The sequence below is a fragment of the Haliotis rubra genome, unplaced genomic scaffold (genome assembly GCF_003918875.1).
Source record: "Haliotis rubra isolate DU_JTF1 unplaced genomic scaffold, ASM391887v1 Scf1144, whole genome shotgun sequence".
Lineage (NCBI taxonomy): Eukaryota > Metazoa > Mollusca > Gastropoda > Lepetellida > Haliotidae > Haliotis > Haliotis rubra.
In genome coordinates this window covers 254,033-272,265 of record NW_025765053.1, presented here as the reverse complement: position 1 = coordinate 272,265, position 18,233 = coordinate 254,033, and the positions used below count along the sequence as shown (strand labels likewise).

Sequence of the window (18,233 nt, the reverse complement as noted above, 5' to 3'; positions counted from 1 at the left end):
CGCCGTCCCGGCAATGCTAAAGCCTAATCTGTCTCACAGTCCCTGAACCACATTATTTCTCCTAATGCCCAGCCCTTCCTGCAATGCTAAAGCCTAGTCTGTCTCACAGTCCCGGAAGCACATTATTCCCCCTAATGCTCAGCCCTCCCTCCAATGCTAAAGCCTAGTCTGTTTCACAGTCCCTGAACCACATTATTTCCCCTAATGCCACGCCGTCCCGGCAATGCTAAAGCCTAGCTAGACTGTCTCACAGTCCCTGAACCTCAATATTTCCCCTAATGCCCAGCCCTCCCTGCAATGCTAAAGCTTAGTCTGTCTCACAGTCCCTGAACCACATTATTTCCCCTACTGCCTAGCCCTCCCTGCAATGCTAACGCCTAGCTAGACTGTCTCACAGTCCCTGAACCACAATATTTCCCCTAATGCCCAGCCCTCCCTCCAATGCTAAAGCTTAGTCTGTCTCACAGTCCCTGAACAACATTATTTCCACTAATGCCCAACCCTCCCTGCAATGCTGAAGCCTAGTCTGTCTCACAGTCCCTGAACCACATTATTTCCCTAATGCCCAGCCCTCCTGCAATGCTAAAGCTTAGTCTGTCTCACAGTCCCTGAACAACATTATTTCCCCTAATGCCCAGCCCTCCCTGCAATACTAAAGCCTAGTCTGTCTCACAGTCCCTGAACCACATTATTTCCCCTAATGCCCAGCCCTCCCTGCAATGCTAAAGCCTAGTCTGTCTCACAGTCCCTGAACCACATTATTTCCCCTAATGCCACGCCGTCCCGGCAATGCTAAAGCCTAATCTGTCTCACAGTCCCTGAACCACATTATTTCTCCTAATGCCCAGCCCTTCCTGCAATGCTAAAGCCTAGTCTGTCTCACAGTCCCGGAAGCACATTATTCCCCCTAATGCTCAGCCCTCCCTCCAATGCTAAAGCCTAGTCTGTTTCACAGTCCCTGAACCACATTATTTCCCCTAATGCCACGCCGTCCCGGCAATGCTAAAGCCTAGCTAGACTGTCTCACAGTCCCTGAACCACAATATTTCCCCTAATGCCCAGCCCTCCCTGCAATGCTAAAGCTTAATCTGTCTCACAGTCCCTGAACCACATTATTTCCCCTACTGCCTAGCCCTCCCTGCAATGCTAACGCCTAGCTAGACTGTCTCACAGTCCCTGAACCACAATATTTCCCCTAATGCCCAGCCCTCCGTGCAATGCTAAAGCCTAGTCTGTCTCACTTTCCCCGAACCACATTATTTCCCCTAATGCCGCGCCGTCCCGGCAATGCTAAAGCCTAATCTGTCTCACAGTCCCTGAACCACATTATTTCTCCTAATGCCCGTAAATGCTAAACCATAAATGAAGCAAGTCCCTGAATCTCCCAACCCCCTGGGACTCATTTTCAATTTAAATGGGTTTATTTGTTACCATAAAAATTAAATATATATATTCAGGGACTAAGCGTTAGTCTATGCTAAAGCCCTAGATCGAGCAAGTCAGTATTTACCCACGTACTGAATTTCCCGTTTCACTAGAGCTCCTTTTCAATTTAAATAGTTTTTTTTGTTACAATCAAAATTATTTATATTCAGAGACTAAGCGTTAGTCTAGTAGCACCACTGCACTGAGGGACTCGCTATATGTTTATTTCTTACACAGGATGCATATCTCAAAACACACTCGCGTGATAACCTCTATGAACTAGGACACACATGGTAATATCGTCTTAAACACTCGTTCAAGGCAACTGATATGTACGGTGCTCATTAAATGGATATGTAGTTCATATTTTATGGCAAGGATAATAATCTTTATTATAGATAGTATCGTCTCCTTGGTTTGCTTAGCCCCTACAATGATGACTTTAACTATTTGTGAATATTTCACAGACTTTCCTGTATATCAGTGCTGAATGTGACGTATATGCTATAACAATGGGTAAATCTTCACGCTTTATTGGTCACATATATACGCCAATGAATTTGAATTAAAAATATTAAAAAGAATATATAGCCTAATTTCTGTAACAGTTTATACTGTTTATTCAGTGTCGCCCATCCCCTGATGCAGAATACACACTCACATACACCCAGACACGTGTTGACATTTACATGCTTCTATCAAATACGAAACATCTACCCACACAAGAGTCTAGTTTACATCAGCAGCATCGAATTCCACTGGCGTAAAAAAACTCGTGAAGATCCGGGTTAGAATTGATCTTCAGTAACCCATGTTTGTCGTGAGAGGCGACTAATGGGATCTGGTGGTCAAACTCGCTGACATGATTGACACGTCATCGTATCCCAACTGCGTAGATAGATGTTCATGCTGTTGATCACTGGATGTTCTGGCCCAGACTCGATTATTTACAGACCGCCGCCATATAGCTGGAATATTGCTGAGTGCGGTGTAAAACTAAACTCACTCACTCACTGGCGTAAAAGACATACAGGTTAAAGGCAGAATATTCCAAAAATACATCAATTAGCATGTTATCTTTTTCTGGGCGAATTGGGGTCCGGTGCTAGGTGTGATGCACTGTGTCAGATGATGTCCCGCTGGATAACTTCTATTCCATGAAAACAACGGTTTGATTGGTTCAGACTCGACTAATTAACGATTGTCGTCATAAAAGTGATGGTTGTTGACTGGACCTTTGAACAACTTTCTCTGATTCTGAATCAAGTCGTCGACAGAGCTGTGTATGTTTATGGAATCGTTTAACAAAATTCATCATGTCGACAAATACGTCCCATATAATGAAAGGTTGTCATACAAAACTCTGCTATGAGAATTGACTTGAACTAAATAGCATCGACCTACACGGTTTAACGTCCCAAAAGCTAATATCCGTGTAACTGATTTATTAAATAAATAAAACAGACATGCATTATTTGTTCCTGGTTGTGTTTGATTATAGTAGAGTTATGTCCGTCGACCACGTGAAATACATGTATAATACACAGTCACAGATGTCACTTTAGTCTGCCATACTGACCCAGAAACAAATACACCCAGTGCAGCCCATGCAAGTATAGAATGTGTGGCAAGTTTAGATAATCAGACTTCAAGTCTGTGGGCTCTTTTCTATTGTATTTTTAAACATTATTAAAACCTTTTTTCTGTAAAATGTAACTAGATGTTAGTCTAATGTCGCTTATAAAACTAGTGAGAGGTGAATGGTCACACGGACATCACAGCTATAGTTTCAAAGGTTGAAAATATATGTTTCCAGAATACGTATCTCATTGCCTCGCCATTTAAAACTGTGCATCTCGGCTAACCGGACAACCGGATCGGGATTTAATCGTCACAAACTCCTTCCGGGTCTGGAAACTCTCGTGTACTTGATGTAAAGAGCAGACAAGTGTCTACGTGCATTGGTGAGGGAGAAATGGAGGTCTTACAGAAACCACTGTTATTCATTTTCATCCTTGTATTGTTTGCCAGCATCTGCACCTCACACCAACCAATGTTTGAGAGTCTACGCTTCGAAATAGACGCATTTTCTGAAAGAAGAATGAAAGGTGCGTTTGAGAGTTCGCTGAAGGTTTGGATTATTTCAATTCGAAACTGGAGTATATCAACAGCGGCTTGAACACTACCCTGGACCGGCTACAAGAGAAATCAGGCGAGATTGAAGATAAACTTAACACTGGTCTCAATATTTCCCACGCTCAAGTCGAAGAAGCGGAGCGACTTTCTGAAAATTCGTTTCCAAAGACTAGAGAGTGAAATGCACGGTATGCAGAAGGACGCCGCCTCGGTACACGCAGGGATAACCATAACACAAGGTCGGTGATAAAAACAAATTGGGTAACGTCATTGTTGTAAACACGAGAAGAACGTACCATCCCGCCCTCCTAACATGAAACACATGTAAGTGAGAACACGGGGAAGTGAAGGGGATAAGGATGATATGGCAAGAATATGTTAGTTTAAGATTGTGTGTGGAAGGGGGAAGGGGGGGGGGATGAGGAGGTGCGGAGTGTAGACAGTTGCCTCAAATAAATGCGGTATATATTTTAACATTCTGTATGGACATTGAGTGGGTGGGGGACCAGTTACACTGCCCTGCCACGTAACCCCATAACGGACATACAGGGTTTCAGTAGAGTTTATGTTACATGATATTAGTTTCAGCATACGTCTTTTTAATAACTGAGGCGTTTCAAAAGCACACATTGGGTATGTGTGGTGGAGTTTTCGTGAGAGGATATAGTCTTTCCGATACCTGGTGTCGAAACTGATTTTCAGTTGAAACATCTTTGACCAATTGCCTTTTACTTCCAACAGAATCTGCTGAAGCTTATAATCTGAATAATCTTGATTTGTTTATAGTTTGACAGATAAAAAGAAAAACTTGTTATGGGGAAGGAGTATAGAACATAATGCTGTTCTCAGCAATATCATGGTAATGCCAATAACAGTGAATGGTATTTTCACAGTTTAACTATGTGGGCCATTGAGTGCAGCTTGTATCCCTAATTCACTACTCTTGATATTTATTGGACGATAAGTGAGGTTCTGATGGTGATAATGGCTTAATTGTGTTTTTGTCAAGTAGTCGGAATGTTTGGATCTGCGACGTTAAATGCTTTTCACTAACGTAGAAAATTATACGACGGTTTTTCAGTAAAATACTGATGGAATGCCCCTGCCTATTCTTTGGAACATAGCAAGATGCGGTGCTACTTGTGATGGCCACTGCGTCGTATTCCGTGAAGATCCGGGATAGAATGGTACACAGAATACCGGATACCTACCAGCCATATTGTTTAGTGTCACCTAACCATAATGCTAACGCTAACCTTAATCCTAACCCTAACCCTTACCCTATCCCTAACCTTTACCCTAACCCTAAGTAAACTCGCGTGTTTTCAAAGATGGCGGAAGGTATCCGGTATTCTGTAGTCTTACCGATAGAATTGCTGAGTGCGGCATAAAACTACAAATAAACAAACAAAGTCATTTTAAATGGCTTAACACTTCGTCAGTTGTACCAGATGTAGACACTGTGGGCTGTAGCGATATATGTCGAGCAGCCAGGGTTAAGAACAGTTATATCCTGGTACACATGTCTTGCGATGTGGTCTCGGCGTGGAACGTTATACATTTAAGTGATCAGTTCCGTCCGTGTATCTGATATTGTGCAGTAATCTATACTAAGTAACAAGGTTTATGAAAGAGGATGTAGATTGAAAACCATAAACTGTTGTATCACAAATGTAAAACACTCCCTTCGACATGAAGTGGCTCGGTGCTTATTTAAGGAAGGATAGATCACGATGATCCAACAGCACAGAGTTTCACACAGCTGTGGAAACCATTAAACCATACGGAAGTGAATGTTGGTTTCCGCAACAGTCAGAACAAATCAGCATAGGTTTCGGCGGTTCATAAGTTATCGAATATGGACCATATATACCAGTGTCTGAGGCACAAGAAACGAACCACACCACCGTATTAAGTCGATACGTTACCAGCGCTGAGCCTCTCTTCAATCGGCTCTTATGACGACCATGCGTTAATGCCGACCTGCTTGAAACGTGAAACACCAATGGATGACAAAGCATGAAATATTTGGTAGATGAAAACAATTAATCATAGCATTAAATTTGAAGCTGCTAGCTTAAATACTTCGAGTTATCCGAATCTCGACACAACCGTAAAATGATTATTGGGACCACATTATTTTAATGATATATGAGTGAGTGAGTGAGTTAAAATTTTACATCGCATCGGCAATATTACAGCCAAGGTACTACAAGGTAATTAATTTAAATAGCTGTCGGCAAAGGACAGTAAAACAACTAGAATATCACAGATATAAATGTAAAATTAGCAATTAAATCTAAAACATTTCAACTATAAAAGATAACACAATATAAAAAATAGGCTATAGATCACCAACAACTGAAGGTAGATCACCATACCAGGGACCATGGGGACTTACAGTACCTTGCTACCTGCATGGACCCTAGTTGGATTTACACCATCCCTTCAGCTGCCGGCGATTGTAAGAAATGTTAGCCAAAATTAAAATAACAAGAATACTACGTTTAAAAATCCTGGTAAGTTTAAATTGACTTGAAAATGTTGGGCTGGTACGTACCCTCTCAGGAGGACATTAATTTTACAATACTTTAACCCCTTGAGGGCACAGCCGCTAACAATCTGCGTTATTAATTTATACTTCCAATCATAAAATATTTATCTATTTACAAATCAGTTAACAAATCCAATTCTTTTTAAAATGCAATAATTAAATGAGAACTTATATTATTAAAAGATCTTTCATAGTTCGTGATTTGAAGTAGATATCCCTTGTGATGGAATATTCAACACAGTCAAGCAAGACAAGTCATGTAATTTGTTAATACCTACTTGGGTGTCTCACTTCTTTTGCATCAGATCACGGATATAGGTTTTAATGCCAGCTCTGTAATCAGAGTATGGAATAAGAAGTGGCGTCACAGAATTATTGAGTGCTGTCTTGGCAGCAAGATCAGCCATTGTATTCCCAGAATTTCTGGAATAAGTGGCTTGCTGCCAAGACAGGTAATAATTCTGTGACAAAGACAATGTCGCATTGGCCAGAAGCAAGCTCCGTTATACAATTCAATAATTTCTAATAAAAGTGGATGTTTACAAGGAAGATTTTTAATAGCCTGAAGACACGCAAAGAATCGGAAAAGATTATGTATTGTTTATATTTACGGTGTTTATTAGTTTATTTTTGTATGTATTATATTTATTCTTTAATTGATTATTTGATTATATCTCTTGTTTATATTGTAATTCATTAATTTTAAATTTCTTAAACTTTGTCAGAGTTAGGTCAACTTCAGGCCTCACCAGTTGCCAAGGAGGAGAAGAAAACAAACGGAAGGAGATATATTTTCCAGCTCAATGCCGGCATCAGAAATTAATGGTTTAATTCTTAGCCCCAAAGAGGCCGAGCAAGAGAAGATTTTGTTGTATAAATCCCCATAAAGAGGATTGAAAACACAGTTAAATGCAGGACTAAATTCGTTAGAATAGAGTTTTGTTATATACTGTAATGATAATTTGATACGACGTTGGTTAAGGGAGCCTCAAGATAGAGACTATCAATAGGAGAGGTTCTAAAGGACCCAAGACAAAGTCTTAGGTCTTGGTGGTGGACAGCATCAAGTAGTTTTAGGTTGCTTTTGCAGGCTCCACCATATACGATGGAGCCATAATCATCAAATTTCGGGCGGATCAATGATCGATATAGGTGGAGGAGGGTAGCTTCATGCCCTCCCCACTTTGAGTTGGAAACAACTTTCAACAAATCAAGGGCCTTCAGGCATTTAGCTTTAAGGGATTTAATATGCGGCAAAAAAGTTAAATCGGAGTCGAAAATGAGGACCAAGAACTTGGCCTCCTTGACAACTTTGATCGGAGTGCCATTTAAAGATAGTTCTGGGTCTTTATGCGGCTTATATTTTCTACAGAAGTGTAGACAATTAGTTTTGTTTTCAAGACACCATTTCTTTATTTTATGTAACCACAACTGCAGTTGCCGTTCAATAGTATGCATTTTTACCACGACAAGAAATATTAAAATTATCATCAAAAAGTTATCCGTCAAGTGAATCGTTTAAAACCTTGGAAAACTGTTGATCTTGATACTAAATAAAGTGACAGACAAAATACTGCCTTGAGGGACACCCTGATCCTCTGCCAAACTACCTCTGCGCTCGGTGTTGACGTCAGAATCGATGCCGAGACGGATGTTATCTAGCTGCCTGCACTGTCTCGAGTCACCGGGGACGACATTGTACTGCCTGTCTTGATGATCTGCTCCTTGAGGTTGTCCAGGGTAGCGGAGGCTGCTGAGGTTATGGAGCATCACACAGTACAGAATGTTGGAGTCAATGGCTGACGTATTGACTTGGCACAGCATTCTGAGAAGACAACATAATTTACAGGACAGAATGCCGAAAGCGTTCTTGACGATTCTTCGTGTCCGTGACAGTCAATAGTTGAAGACACGTTCTTGTCTGCTAATCTGACGTCTTGAGTATGGTTTCATCAGCCTAGTTCGCAGGGGTAGGCATCGCAAACGATGATTAGGTACGGTACTTCTTCCTCGCTACCGGGAGGTTTTCAGATGCAGGGACTTCCACCGTCCTCCAGCAGGTTTCTGAGGTCAGAAGAGCTGGCCATCCGAGAAATAGCCCTTGTAGTTGTAGAACAGCGACCCAGACTTCCTCGGGCACCTGATGCGCACGTGTTTCCCATCCACAGCTCCGAAGGCGTGGGGCATGTTCCATTTTCTAGGAAGCCGTCAGCAATTACTTTCCTCTGTTCAGGAGTAATGCATGGAGCCATGACTTCGGATGAGTATACGTTTATGATGGCCTCTGAGACTTGTGGCACGAATGGTGTTCTTGGCGACTCTGAAGAAGTATTGCAGGTCCAAGTAGCTGTTCCCCGTAGCGAGGTGGCGAAGAGTAGCAGCATTCTTCAAGCCTGGGTCGAGTGTTTTCCTGAAAGCAGAGGCAGTTACAGAAACTCGAAAACGTTACGTACATGATAATTATTACTGGAGTATAATGTATAACAGTAAATGCCGTTTCTGCAATAACAAGACTAGTCTTAGCTCAAGTCAAGCAAATATGGATGAGTAAGAAATAAACATAGAAAGTATACCATGATAATTTGCATTTACTGAGAGCTGAAAAATAGAAAAAGTAAAATTATGTCGTTTTCTCAATGATCAGTCATCTAACTGTATAAACAACAAGTCGATGCCGCTAAAATGTGAACTTGAATAAAAAACATACAGGAATGCTCTTTTACATTCAAACATTACCAGCAGATAAAAATTGTAAAATGCATGACATGATTCGTGTTTATCGTTTCACAAATATAAACTAATTAAGTGAGTAAGTGGTTAGTGTTAACTTAACAATCACGCATGCGCAGCTACAGTATTCACGAAACTTTCGATCGTATAAATATCTGAGAAAGCCAGTAAATTCATTCTTCATAGCAGTTAAGGATGAATACAAACTAGAAAAGATAGACGATTGATTAACATGTTTCTATTACCGTAAAATGATTATTGGGACCACATTATTTTAATGATATATGAGTGAGTGAGTGAGTTAAAATTTTACATCGCATCGGCAATATTACAGCCAAGGTACTACAAGGTAATTAATTTAAATAGCTGTCGGCAAAGGACAGTAAAACAACTAGAATATCACAGATATAAATGTAAAATTAGCAATTAAATCTAAAACATTTCAACTATAGAAGACAACACAATATAAAAATAGGCTATAGATCACCAACAACTGAAGGTAGATCACCATACCAGGGACCATGGGGACTTACAGTACCTTTGCTACCTGCATGGACCCTAGTTGGATTTACACCATCCCTTCAGCTGCCGGCGATTGTAAGAAATGTTAGCCAAATTAAAATAACAAGAATACTACGTCTAAAAATCCTGGTAAGTTTAAATTGACTTTGAAAATGTTGGGCTGGTACGTACCCTCTCAGGAGGACATTAATTTTACAATACTTTAACCCCCTTGAGGGCACAGCCACTAACAATCTGCGTTATCAATTTATACTTCCAATCATAAAATATTTATCTATTTACAAATCAGTTAACAAATCTAATTCTTTTTAAAATGCAATAATTAAATGAGAACTTATATTATTAAAAAGATCTTTCATAGTTCGTGATTTGAAGTAGATATCCCTTGTGATGGAATATTCAACACAGTCAAGCAAGACAAGTCATGTAATTTGTTAATACCTACTTGGGTGTCTCACTTCTTTTGCATCAGATCACGGATATAGGTTCTAAAGCCAGCTTTGTAATCAGAGTATGGAATAAGAAGTGGCGTCACAGAATTATTGAGTGCTGTCTTGGCAGCAAGATCAGCCATTGTATTCCCAGAAATGTCAAAGTGGCTGGGTAACCAACAAAAGACAATGTGAGCTTGCTTCTGGCCAATGTGACATTGTCTTTTGTTGGTTACCCAGCCACTTTGACATTTCTGGGAATACAATGGCTGATCTTGCTGCCAAGACAGCACTCAATAATTCTGTGACGCCACTTCTTATTCCATACTCTGATTACAAAGCTGGCTTTAGAACCTATATCCGTGATCTGATGCAATAATTTCTAATAAAAGTGGATGTTTACAAGAAAGATTTTTAATAGCCTGAAGACACGCAAGAGAATCGGAAAAGATTATGTATTGTTTATATTTACGGTGTTTATTAATATATTTTTTGTATGTATTATATTATTCTTTAATTGATTATTTGATTATATTCTTGTTTATATTGTAATTCATTAATTTTAGATTTCTTAAACTTTGTCAGAGTTAGGTCAACTTCAGGCCTCACCAATTGCCAAGGAGGAGAAGAAAGCAAACGGGAAGGAGATATATTTTCCAGCTCAATGCCGGCATCAGAAATTAATGGTTTAATTCTTAGCCCCAAGAGGCGGAGCAAGAGAAGATTTTTTGTTGTATAATCCCCATAAAGAGGATTGAAAACACAGTTAAATGTAGGATTAAATTCGTTAGAATAGAGTTTTGTTATATACTGTAATGATAATTTGATACGACGTTGGTTAGGGAGCCTCAAGATAGAGACTATCAATAGGAGAGGTTCTAAAGGACCCAAGACAAAGTCTTAGGTCTTGGTGGTGGACAGCATCAAGTAGTTTTAGGTTGCTTTTGCAGGCTTCACCATATACGATGGAGCCATAATCATCAAATTTCGGGCGGATCAATGATCGATATAGGTGGAGGAGGGTAGCTTCATGCCCTCCCCACTTTGAGTTGGAAACAACTTTCAACAAATCAAGGGCCTTCAGGCATTTAGCTTTAAGGGATTTAATATGCGGCAAAAAAGTTAAATCGGAGTCGAAAATGAGGACCAAGAACTTGGCCTCCTTGACAACTTTGATCGGAGTGCCATTTAAAGATAGTTCTGGGTCTTTATGCGGCTTATATTTTCTACAGAAGTGTAGACAATTAGTTTTGTTTTCAAGACACCATTTCTTTATTTTATTTAACCACAACTGCAGTTGCCGTTCAATAGTATGCATTTTTTACCACAAGAAATATTAAAATTATCCACAAAAAGTTATCCATCAAGTGAATCGTTTAAAACCTTGGAAAACTGTTGATCTTGATACTAAATAAAGTGACAGACAAAATACTGCCTTGAGGGACACCCTGATCCTCTGCCAAACTACCTCTGCGCTCGGTGTTGACGTCAGAATCGATGCCGAGACGGATGTTATCTAGCTGCCTGCACTGTCTCGAGTCACCGGGGACGACATTGTACTGCCTGTCTTGATGATCTGCTCCTTGAGGTTGTCCAGGGTAGCGGAGGCTGCTGAGGTTATGGAGCATCACACAGTACAGAATGTTGGAGTCAATGGCTGACGTATTGACTTGGCACAGCATTCTGAGAAGACAACATAATTTACAGGACAGAATGCCGAAAGCGTTCTTGACGATTCTTCGTGTCCGTGACAGTCAATAGTTGAAGACACGTTCTTGTCTGCTAATCTGACGTCTTGAGTATGGTTTCATCAGCCTAGTTCGCAGGGGTAGGCATCGCAAACGATGATTAGGTACGGTACTTCTTCCTCGCTACCGGGAGGTTTTCAGATGCAGGGACTTCCACCGTCCTCCAGCAGGTTTCTGAGGTCAGAAGAGCTGGCCATCCGAGAAATAGCCCTTGTAGTTGTAGAACAGCGACCCAGACTTCCTCGGGCACCTGATGCGCACGTGTTTCCCATCCACAGCTCCGCAGGCGTGGGGCATGTTCCATTTTCTAGGAAGCCGTCAGCAATTACTTTCCTCTGTTCAGGAGTAATGCATGGAGCCATGACTTCGGATGAGTATACGTTTATGATGGCCTCTGAGACTTGTGGCACGAATGGTGTTCTTGGCGACTCTGAAGAAGTATTGCAGGTCCAAGTAGCTGTTCCCCCGTAGCGAGGTGGCGAAGAGTAGCAGCATTCTTCAAGCCTGGGTCGAGTGTTTTCCTGAAAGGAGTATCTTTCTTTTTGATATAAGGGCAGACTCGAATGACCAACGCTTGGTTGAGAGCTTGTCCAACCTCAGGAAGTTCTTACAGCTGACCCGGTCTTTATTGTTCAGATCCGCTAGCAGAATCTCATACTGCCCATACAGAGGTCTCTGTAACAACCAGTCTCGTGTCCACACTGCCCTTACTCCTATTTTTCGTCTATTCTTGTGGCCCTTCCTCCAACATCCTCCTCCTCTACCTCATCTTCACCTCCACCTCCATCATCTCCAAATCCACAATCAGTTAGTTCCAGCTCAGGCTGCAATCTTCTTTTCCTAGTTGTCATCTTAGAAACTTGATGAACACTGATGTCCTTTCCTTCATTTCCATTGCATTATACACCCATAGCACGGACGTGAAGTGGAGTCGTTTTGGAGGGAAGAGTCCTGATTGGTCACAATTTTGTGTAACATCGTGCATAATTCGTACACCTTTCGTGTTGACATCGTGAAAGCATCGTATCTTGTTTGTGTTCTGATCGTGTTCATGTTGTGTTTGTATAGTGTTAATTTCGTACAAGGATTGTACAAGCTTCGTACACTAATTGCGCAGGAATCGTGTTGATCGTGTACATTGTAACACTCTGAGCACGATTCCAGTACGATCCATTCGTGTTGCCATCGTAGTACCATCGTGCTCTAGTGTGAATTGGGCCTAAAGGGCGCATAATATGATATCCATTTACTCATCTGATAAGCAGAGGCAGTTACAGAAACTCGAAAACGTTACGTACATGATAATTATTACTGGAGTATAATGTATAACAGTAAATGCCGTTTCTGCAATAACAAGACTAGTCTTAGCTCAAGTCAAGCAAATATGGATGAGTAAGAAATAAACATAGAAAGTATACCATGATAATTTGCATTTACTGAGAGCTGAAAAATAGAAAAAGTAAAATTATGTCGTTTTCTCAATGATCAGTCATCTAACTGTATAAACAACAAGTCGATGCCGCTAAAATGTGAACTTGAATAAAAAACATACAGGAATGCTCTTTTACATTCAAACATTACCAGCAGATAAAAATTGTAAAATGCATGACATGATTCGTGTTTATCGTTTCACAAATATAAACTAATTAAGTGAGTAAGTGGTTAGTGTTAACTTAACAATCACGCATGCGCAGCTACAGTATTCACGAAACTTTCGATCGTATAAATATCTGAGAAAGCCAGTAAATTCATTCTTCATAGCAGTTAAGGATGAATACAAACTAGAAAAGATAGACGATTGATTAACATGTTTCTATAACAATCATCTGTGACAATAAATGACGAAGTACTTTGCAGGGTCACAGTAAATTTAGATGTGATGTTGCTAATTCACATATTCAATGTAGATGATTCCAAAGTGTAATGTTGCTAATTCACATATGTGATGTTGATAATTCACATATGTGATGCTGATAATACGCATATGTGATGCTGATGATCCTCTCATGCAATGTTGATGATTCACAAATGCGATGTTGATAAGTCACATCTGACGTTCAAGATTCACATATATGATGTTGGTGATTCACATATGTGATGTTGATGAGTCACATATGTGATGTTGATGATTTACATATGTGATGGCGTAACTAAAATTAATTTGTGAGTAAGTGAGTTAAAACTTTGGCTTTACGGCGCATCCCGTAATATTTCAGCAGCATCATATCAGGGAACGCCAGCCACAGGCTTTATACACTTCGATCACACGTTGGGAAATTGAAATCGGACCTTGAGAGTGACGATCCACATAGCTATCGTGTCATACATTACTCGATAAGGGTCATAACTGTAGACCGTGTGGAATAATAAGTAGGACAAACTAAATCATGAACACGTGCTTCATATTGGACACGTCCTAAAGACAAACTATTCATTCTACATTCGCAGGAAATAATACATCATCACATCAACACCTGTCTTAACGCATTTCAGAGAGAGAGTAAGTGATTGAGTTGGGTTTTACGCCGCTTTTATCAATATTCCAACAATATAACGGCAGGGGACACCAGAAATGGGTTTCACACATTGTAGCCGGTGTGGAGAATTGAACTCGGGTCTTCGGCGTGACGAGTGAAGGCTTTAACCACTTGGCTACCCCACTGCCCCCATTTCAGAGAGAGAACACGTAGACGGATAGTGTTGCATGTCAGAAATGGTAACACAATATGCTTCACCAGCTTGAATGTCATGTCAACGAAACCTTATATACTGTTCATACACAGACATGCAAGCTTATACTCTGTGTCGTGACAAGCACACCAGAATAAGTTCCCAGTAACAAATTACGACGTAGCTAAGCGCTTAATGTGTTTGACATACATTTATAACATTGTGGGTTTTTGGTTTTTTGTTGTTTTTGTTTGTTTTGTTGTATTTTGGGGACATCTTACACAAACCTCACGGTCCTCTGAATGGTTTATGTCTTCTTCTGCAAGTTCCAGTTGAACGGGGGTGGGGTAGCCTAGTGGTTAAAGCGTTCGCTCGCCACGCCGAAGGCCCGGGTTCGATTCCCCACATGGGTACAATTTGTGAAGCCTATTTCTTGTGTCCCCCGCCGCGATATTGCTGGATTATTGCTAAAAACGGCGTAATACCATACTCAGTCAGTCCAGTTGAACGTTTGGGAGCCTGAATGGTGTGTGGTGTGTGTGGGGATGGGAGTGGGAGGGTGGGTACCAGTTAGACACACCAACCAGTTAGAGGGGAGACTAACAACAACTGTGTAAATACTATCTTGTGATTTCTCTGACTGCAGGATCACTGTGATACTCCGGATGTTTAACGTGGCGATGATTCGAAGGTCGAGTCATATCTAATACATAAATCGGGATGCAGCTGATTTCGACGTTTTACTCAATATACTCAAGCGCATGTATTACGTTGCCTGAGAGAGTAATATATATTTGGGAATTCGGACCCAATTTTCGTGACATAGGTATGAAATATAACATCCCGCACACTGTTCTCTTTACAATGCCCCAAAGTGAACACGTACCAGTATATATCTGAGTCGTCACAATGTGGTGTCATGACGTCATAATTACGAAAACTTTGTGGGTTTTTTACGTGAAAATAATTATAAGGGAGTGTACTTTGTTTTGATTTATATCACGTACTTCTTGCTCTAAATCAATAACCAAATTTTATCTTACCACAGAGACAAATGACGCACTTGTAAAAGCAATTGGAGAAATAAAACGGGATTACGAAGATTTCAAGAGGAGGACATCCACATTATGGAATGTTCAGGCCAGCGTGATGTCAGTCTTGGAACAGGTTGACATCAACAAGGAGGAACTGTCAATTAAGATCACCAACATGTCCGAAGATCTGACAGGTGTTGTCAAGTATGCTGTGCGTCCTCTCCATTCATCCATGTTAAGCGTTGTCGAAGAAATGTCAATAATCAAAAAGAAACTCGATTCCATAGGTAATATCAACTACACACAAATACTACAACTAGTGCTGTGCGTTTGATGTGCATGATGAAGTGTGACATATTGATTCTCACAAAAATGGTACTAAGATGATTTGTTTCGGTTAGTTTTAAAACTGGTTATAGGGGCGGTGGGGTAGCCTAGTGGTTAAAGCGTTCGCTCGTCACGCCGAAGACCCGGGTTCGATTCCCCACATGGGCAAAATGTGCGAAGCCCAAATCTGGTGTCCCCCGCCGTGATATTGCTGGAATATTGCTAAAAGCGGCGTAAAATCAAACTCACTCACTCACTAAAACTGGTCATTTCCTTACATTAACATTGCCTTGTTATCTCATATAATTCACATAATCATAAGTACATCCTATATTTACAATTGAAGGTGTTGTTTTGTTGACAAATACGCATGGTATTGAAAGCTATGATTTCTGTGTTAATACAGTGCTGTTTTTGTAGGTGTCCAAAATGATTGCCCCCAACACTGGAAGAGGTTTCAAACTTCGTGTTATCTTCATGTGCCTGAGCCTTCATCGTGGAAAATAGCGAAGGTAAGATTTGGCTTCCGCTTTTAGCAATATTCCAATATGGTGATCATGCATTATACCCATAAATCGAATATGAGACTTCGCTGTGATGAGCGAACGCTTTAACCACTAGATTACCCCGAACGTCGGCAACTATGGTGGAAGCCACTATAATATGCAGCGTAAAAAGCTGCATTCACTCTTTCAAGACGCGATTTCGTCATAAAATGTTGCAAACCAATATTTGACGATATAAAACTGGTTTTAAAAAATCGTGTTTTTTATGACCCTGTTGTCTTTTGGAATTATTCAAGCACTGGTAAGGAACATTTTAAACTCATCCTTTTTGTGGCATAGGATTCCGACGTTTAAAAAAACGCGATGCAGCTCGTGTGCCAGATTCACATGATATACTGGTGATGTTCTGGTGATATACTGGTGATGTATACCGAGTCAATCTCTCCATGCTTCGCTCCACAGAGATCTTAACTAACACCGATCACATTCATAGATGTCTATCTGATATAATATTTCTCACAAATGTTTCTCCTTTTATTCAGTTTATGTGTAAACAGACGGGAGCTTTCCTGGTTGAAATCTATTCCCAAGAAGAGGCTGAGTTTGTGTCAAGCATATTTGGAAACGGTAATTTCTCAGTTTGTTTGACATCTGTACTCAATGTTTAGACAAAATACAGATTGTTTCAAATGATCCATGGACATTTTTAGAAATGACAAAAATATAAAAACCACTGAATGTATGGTTAATGTGTGTGAAATAATTACCACCGCCCCAGCACATCCCACTTACCTGCTGGTGTAAGTCTGATGTCTAGCTGATTTGATTTCTCTTCGTATACGTCCGTGTGATGGTAAATGGTTGAAGAGGTGTCACTGCATGTTTCGTGTATCCCAAACGTTATTTATTTTTCATTCAATCATTAAATATGTTTGGTAAACAGGTCATGCGTTTCACAAAAAGTGGTAAATGTGTTAACCCCAGGACACTTACAATGAAATGAATGAAATAAGGGCATCGTGTATTTCTATATTGCAGAAACAAATAAGATCTGGACCGGCGCCAACATTGGACGTAAGGGGACGTGGTTTTGGGAAGGAAGTAAAAGCGAAGTGCCCTTTGATGAATTCGGAGGTGGCTTCCTGAGCGGGCGAGGCAGGAAGTACTGTGGTGTTTTCCTGCCTGACACGCGTGTCCTTGATGACGAAAACTGTGGACGGAACCATGGATTTGTTTGTAGAATGTTCAAAATGAGTCAAAATTGATTTCCTAACTAGACGATATTTAACATTACCCAATCCATCAAGGCGCAATTCGCTGTACAGAGTTGCGTCTTTCAGTTGAGCCAGGAACGTATGATCACGAGTTCGAATCCGGTTCGTTTTAATAATGGTTTGTTTGTTTTTGCTTTAAGAACGTCTAAGGCCCGCAATTTATTTGGCTTATTTCAAGGCTTGTTCAAAGTGGCGTATAGTGTTTAACCCAACTCATGCAGGGACATATTTACAGCACGCATAGACAATTCTTACTGATTACATGTCGCTGCTTTGAATAATTTCATTTCATTGTTCAGATAAATATATTCTTGTTTTCATAATTTCATGTTAATTTTGTTTTCAAAATTAAACATGATGTTGCTATTGTTGGTTTTAAAGACGAGGATTGCATGTCCAAAGCAGCAAAGCATCATTATTCATTGTATTATCATAACGTTTCACTTGCGTGGAGTGTTTACTTTTAAATATTCAAACTGTTGCCATTAAACCTCAAGGATATCCCCTCTCTGCTTCTTTGCGATTTCCCCTTTCTCCTTGACATCCACACATAATTAACCTGCACCGAAAGAAGGAAAATGAAAATCACATACAAATGTGTTTGGCATAAAGTCCCTCTCAGCATGAGGCCTTCGTGGGAAATAGCAATGGCAATTTGCAGCGATCTTGTAAATCTTTTTAGCTAAAGAGAAACACAAACGTACATTAACTGATCACATGTGGCGAGGTTATTCTGGAGTTTTATTGGGATATCAAATTGATGTATTTTGTTTCATTACAGTTGTAAAGATTTCCTCTATAGCTTTGGACATGTCCTGTATTGGGTGCATTTCAATAAATCATGAACAAGAGAATGTGTTCGACATCCATTTACTT

At 40.3% G+C, this 18,233-nt stretch overlaps 1 protein-coding gene across 1 annotated transcript; it reads left to right on the top strand.

Moving 5' to 3' along the window:
* The first annotated feature begins 3,719 nt into the window (after window positions 1–3,719).
* Window positions 3,720–17,725, top strand: LOC124253763 (snaclec A10-like). Its single transcript, XM_046687591.1, has 5 exons — window positions 3,720–3,800; window positions 15,265–15,537; window positions 15,998–16,089; window positions 16,626–16,710; window positions 17,122–17,725. The coding sequence occupies exons 1-5, from the start codon at window positions 3,743–3,745 to the stop codon at window positions 17,346–17,348; spliced, it is 735 nt and encodes a 244-aa protein (XP_046543547.1). The 5' UTR covers window positions 3,720–3,742; the 3' UTR covers window positions 17,349–17,725.
* Window positions 17,726–18,233: the final 508 nt, after the last annotated feature.

Coding starts and splice junctions, on each gene's coding strand:
- LOC124253763 (XM_046687591.1), top strand. CDS start 3,743: ATGCACGGTATGCAGAAGGACGCCGCCTCGGTACACGCAGGGATAACC. Junction 3,801..15,264: donor AGGGATAACCATAACACAAG/GTCGGTGATAAA, acceptor ATCTTACCACAG/AGACAAATGACGCACTTGTA. Junction 16,711..17,121: donor GTCAAGCATATTTGGAAACG/GTAATTTCTCAG, acceptor TCTATATTGCAG/AAACAAATAAGATCTGGACC.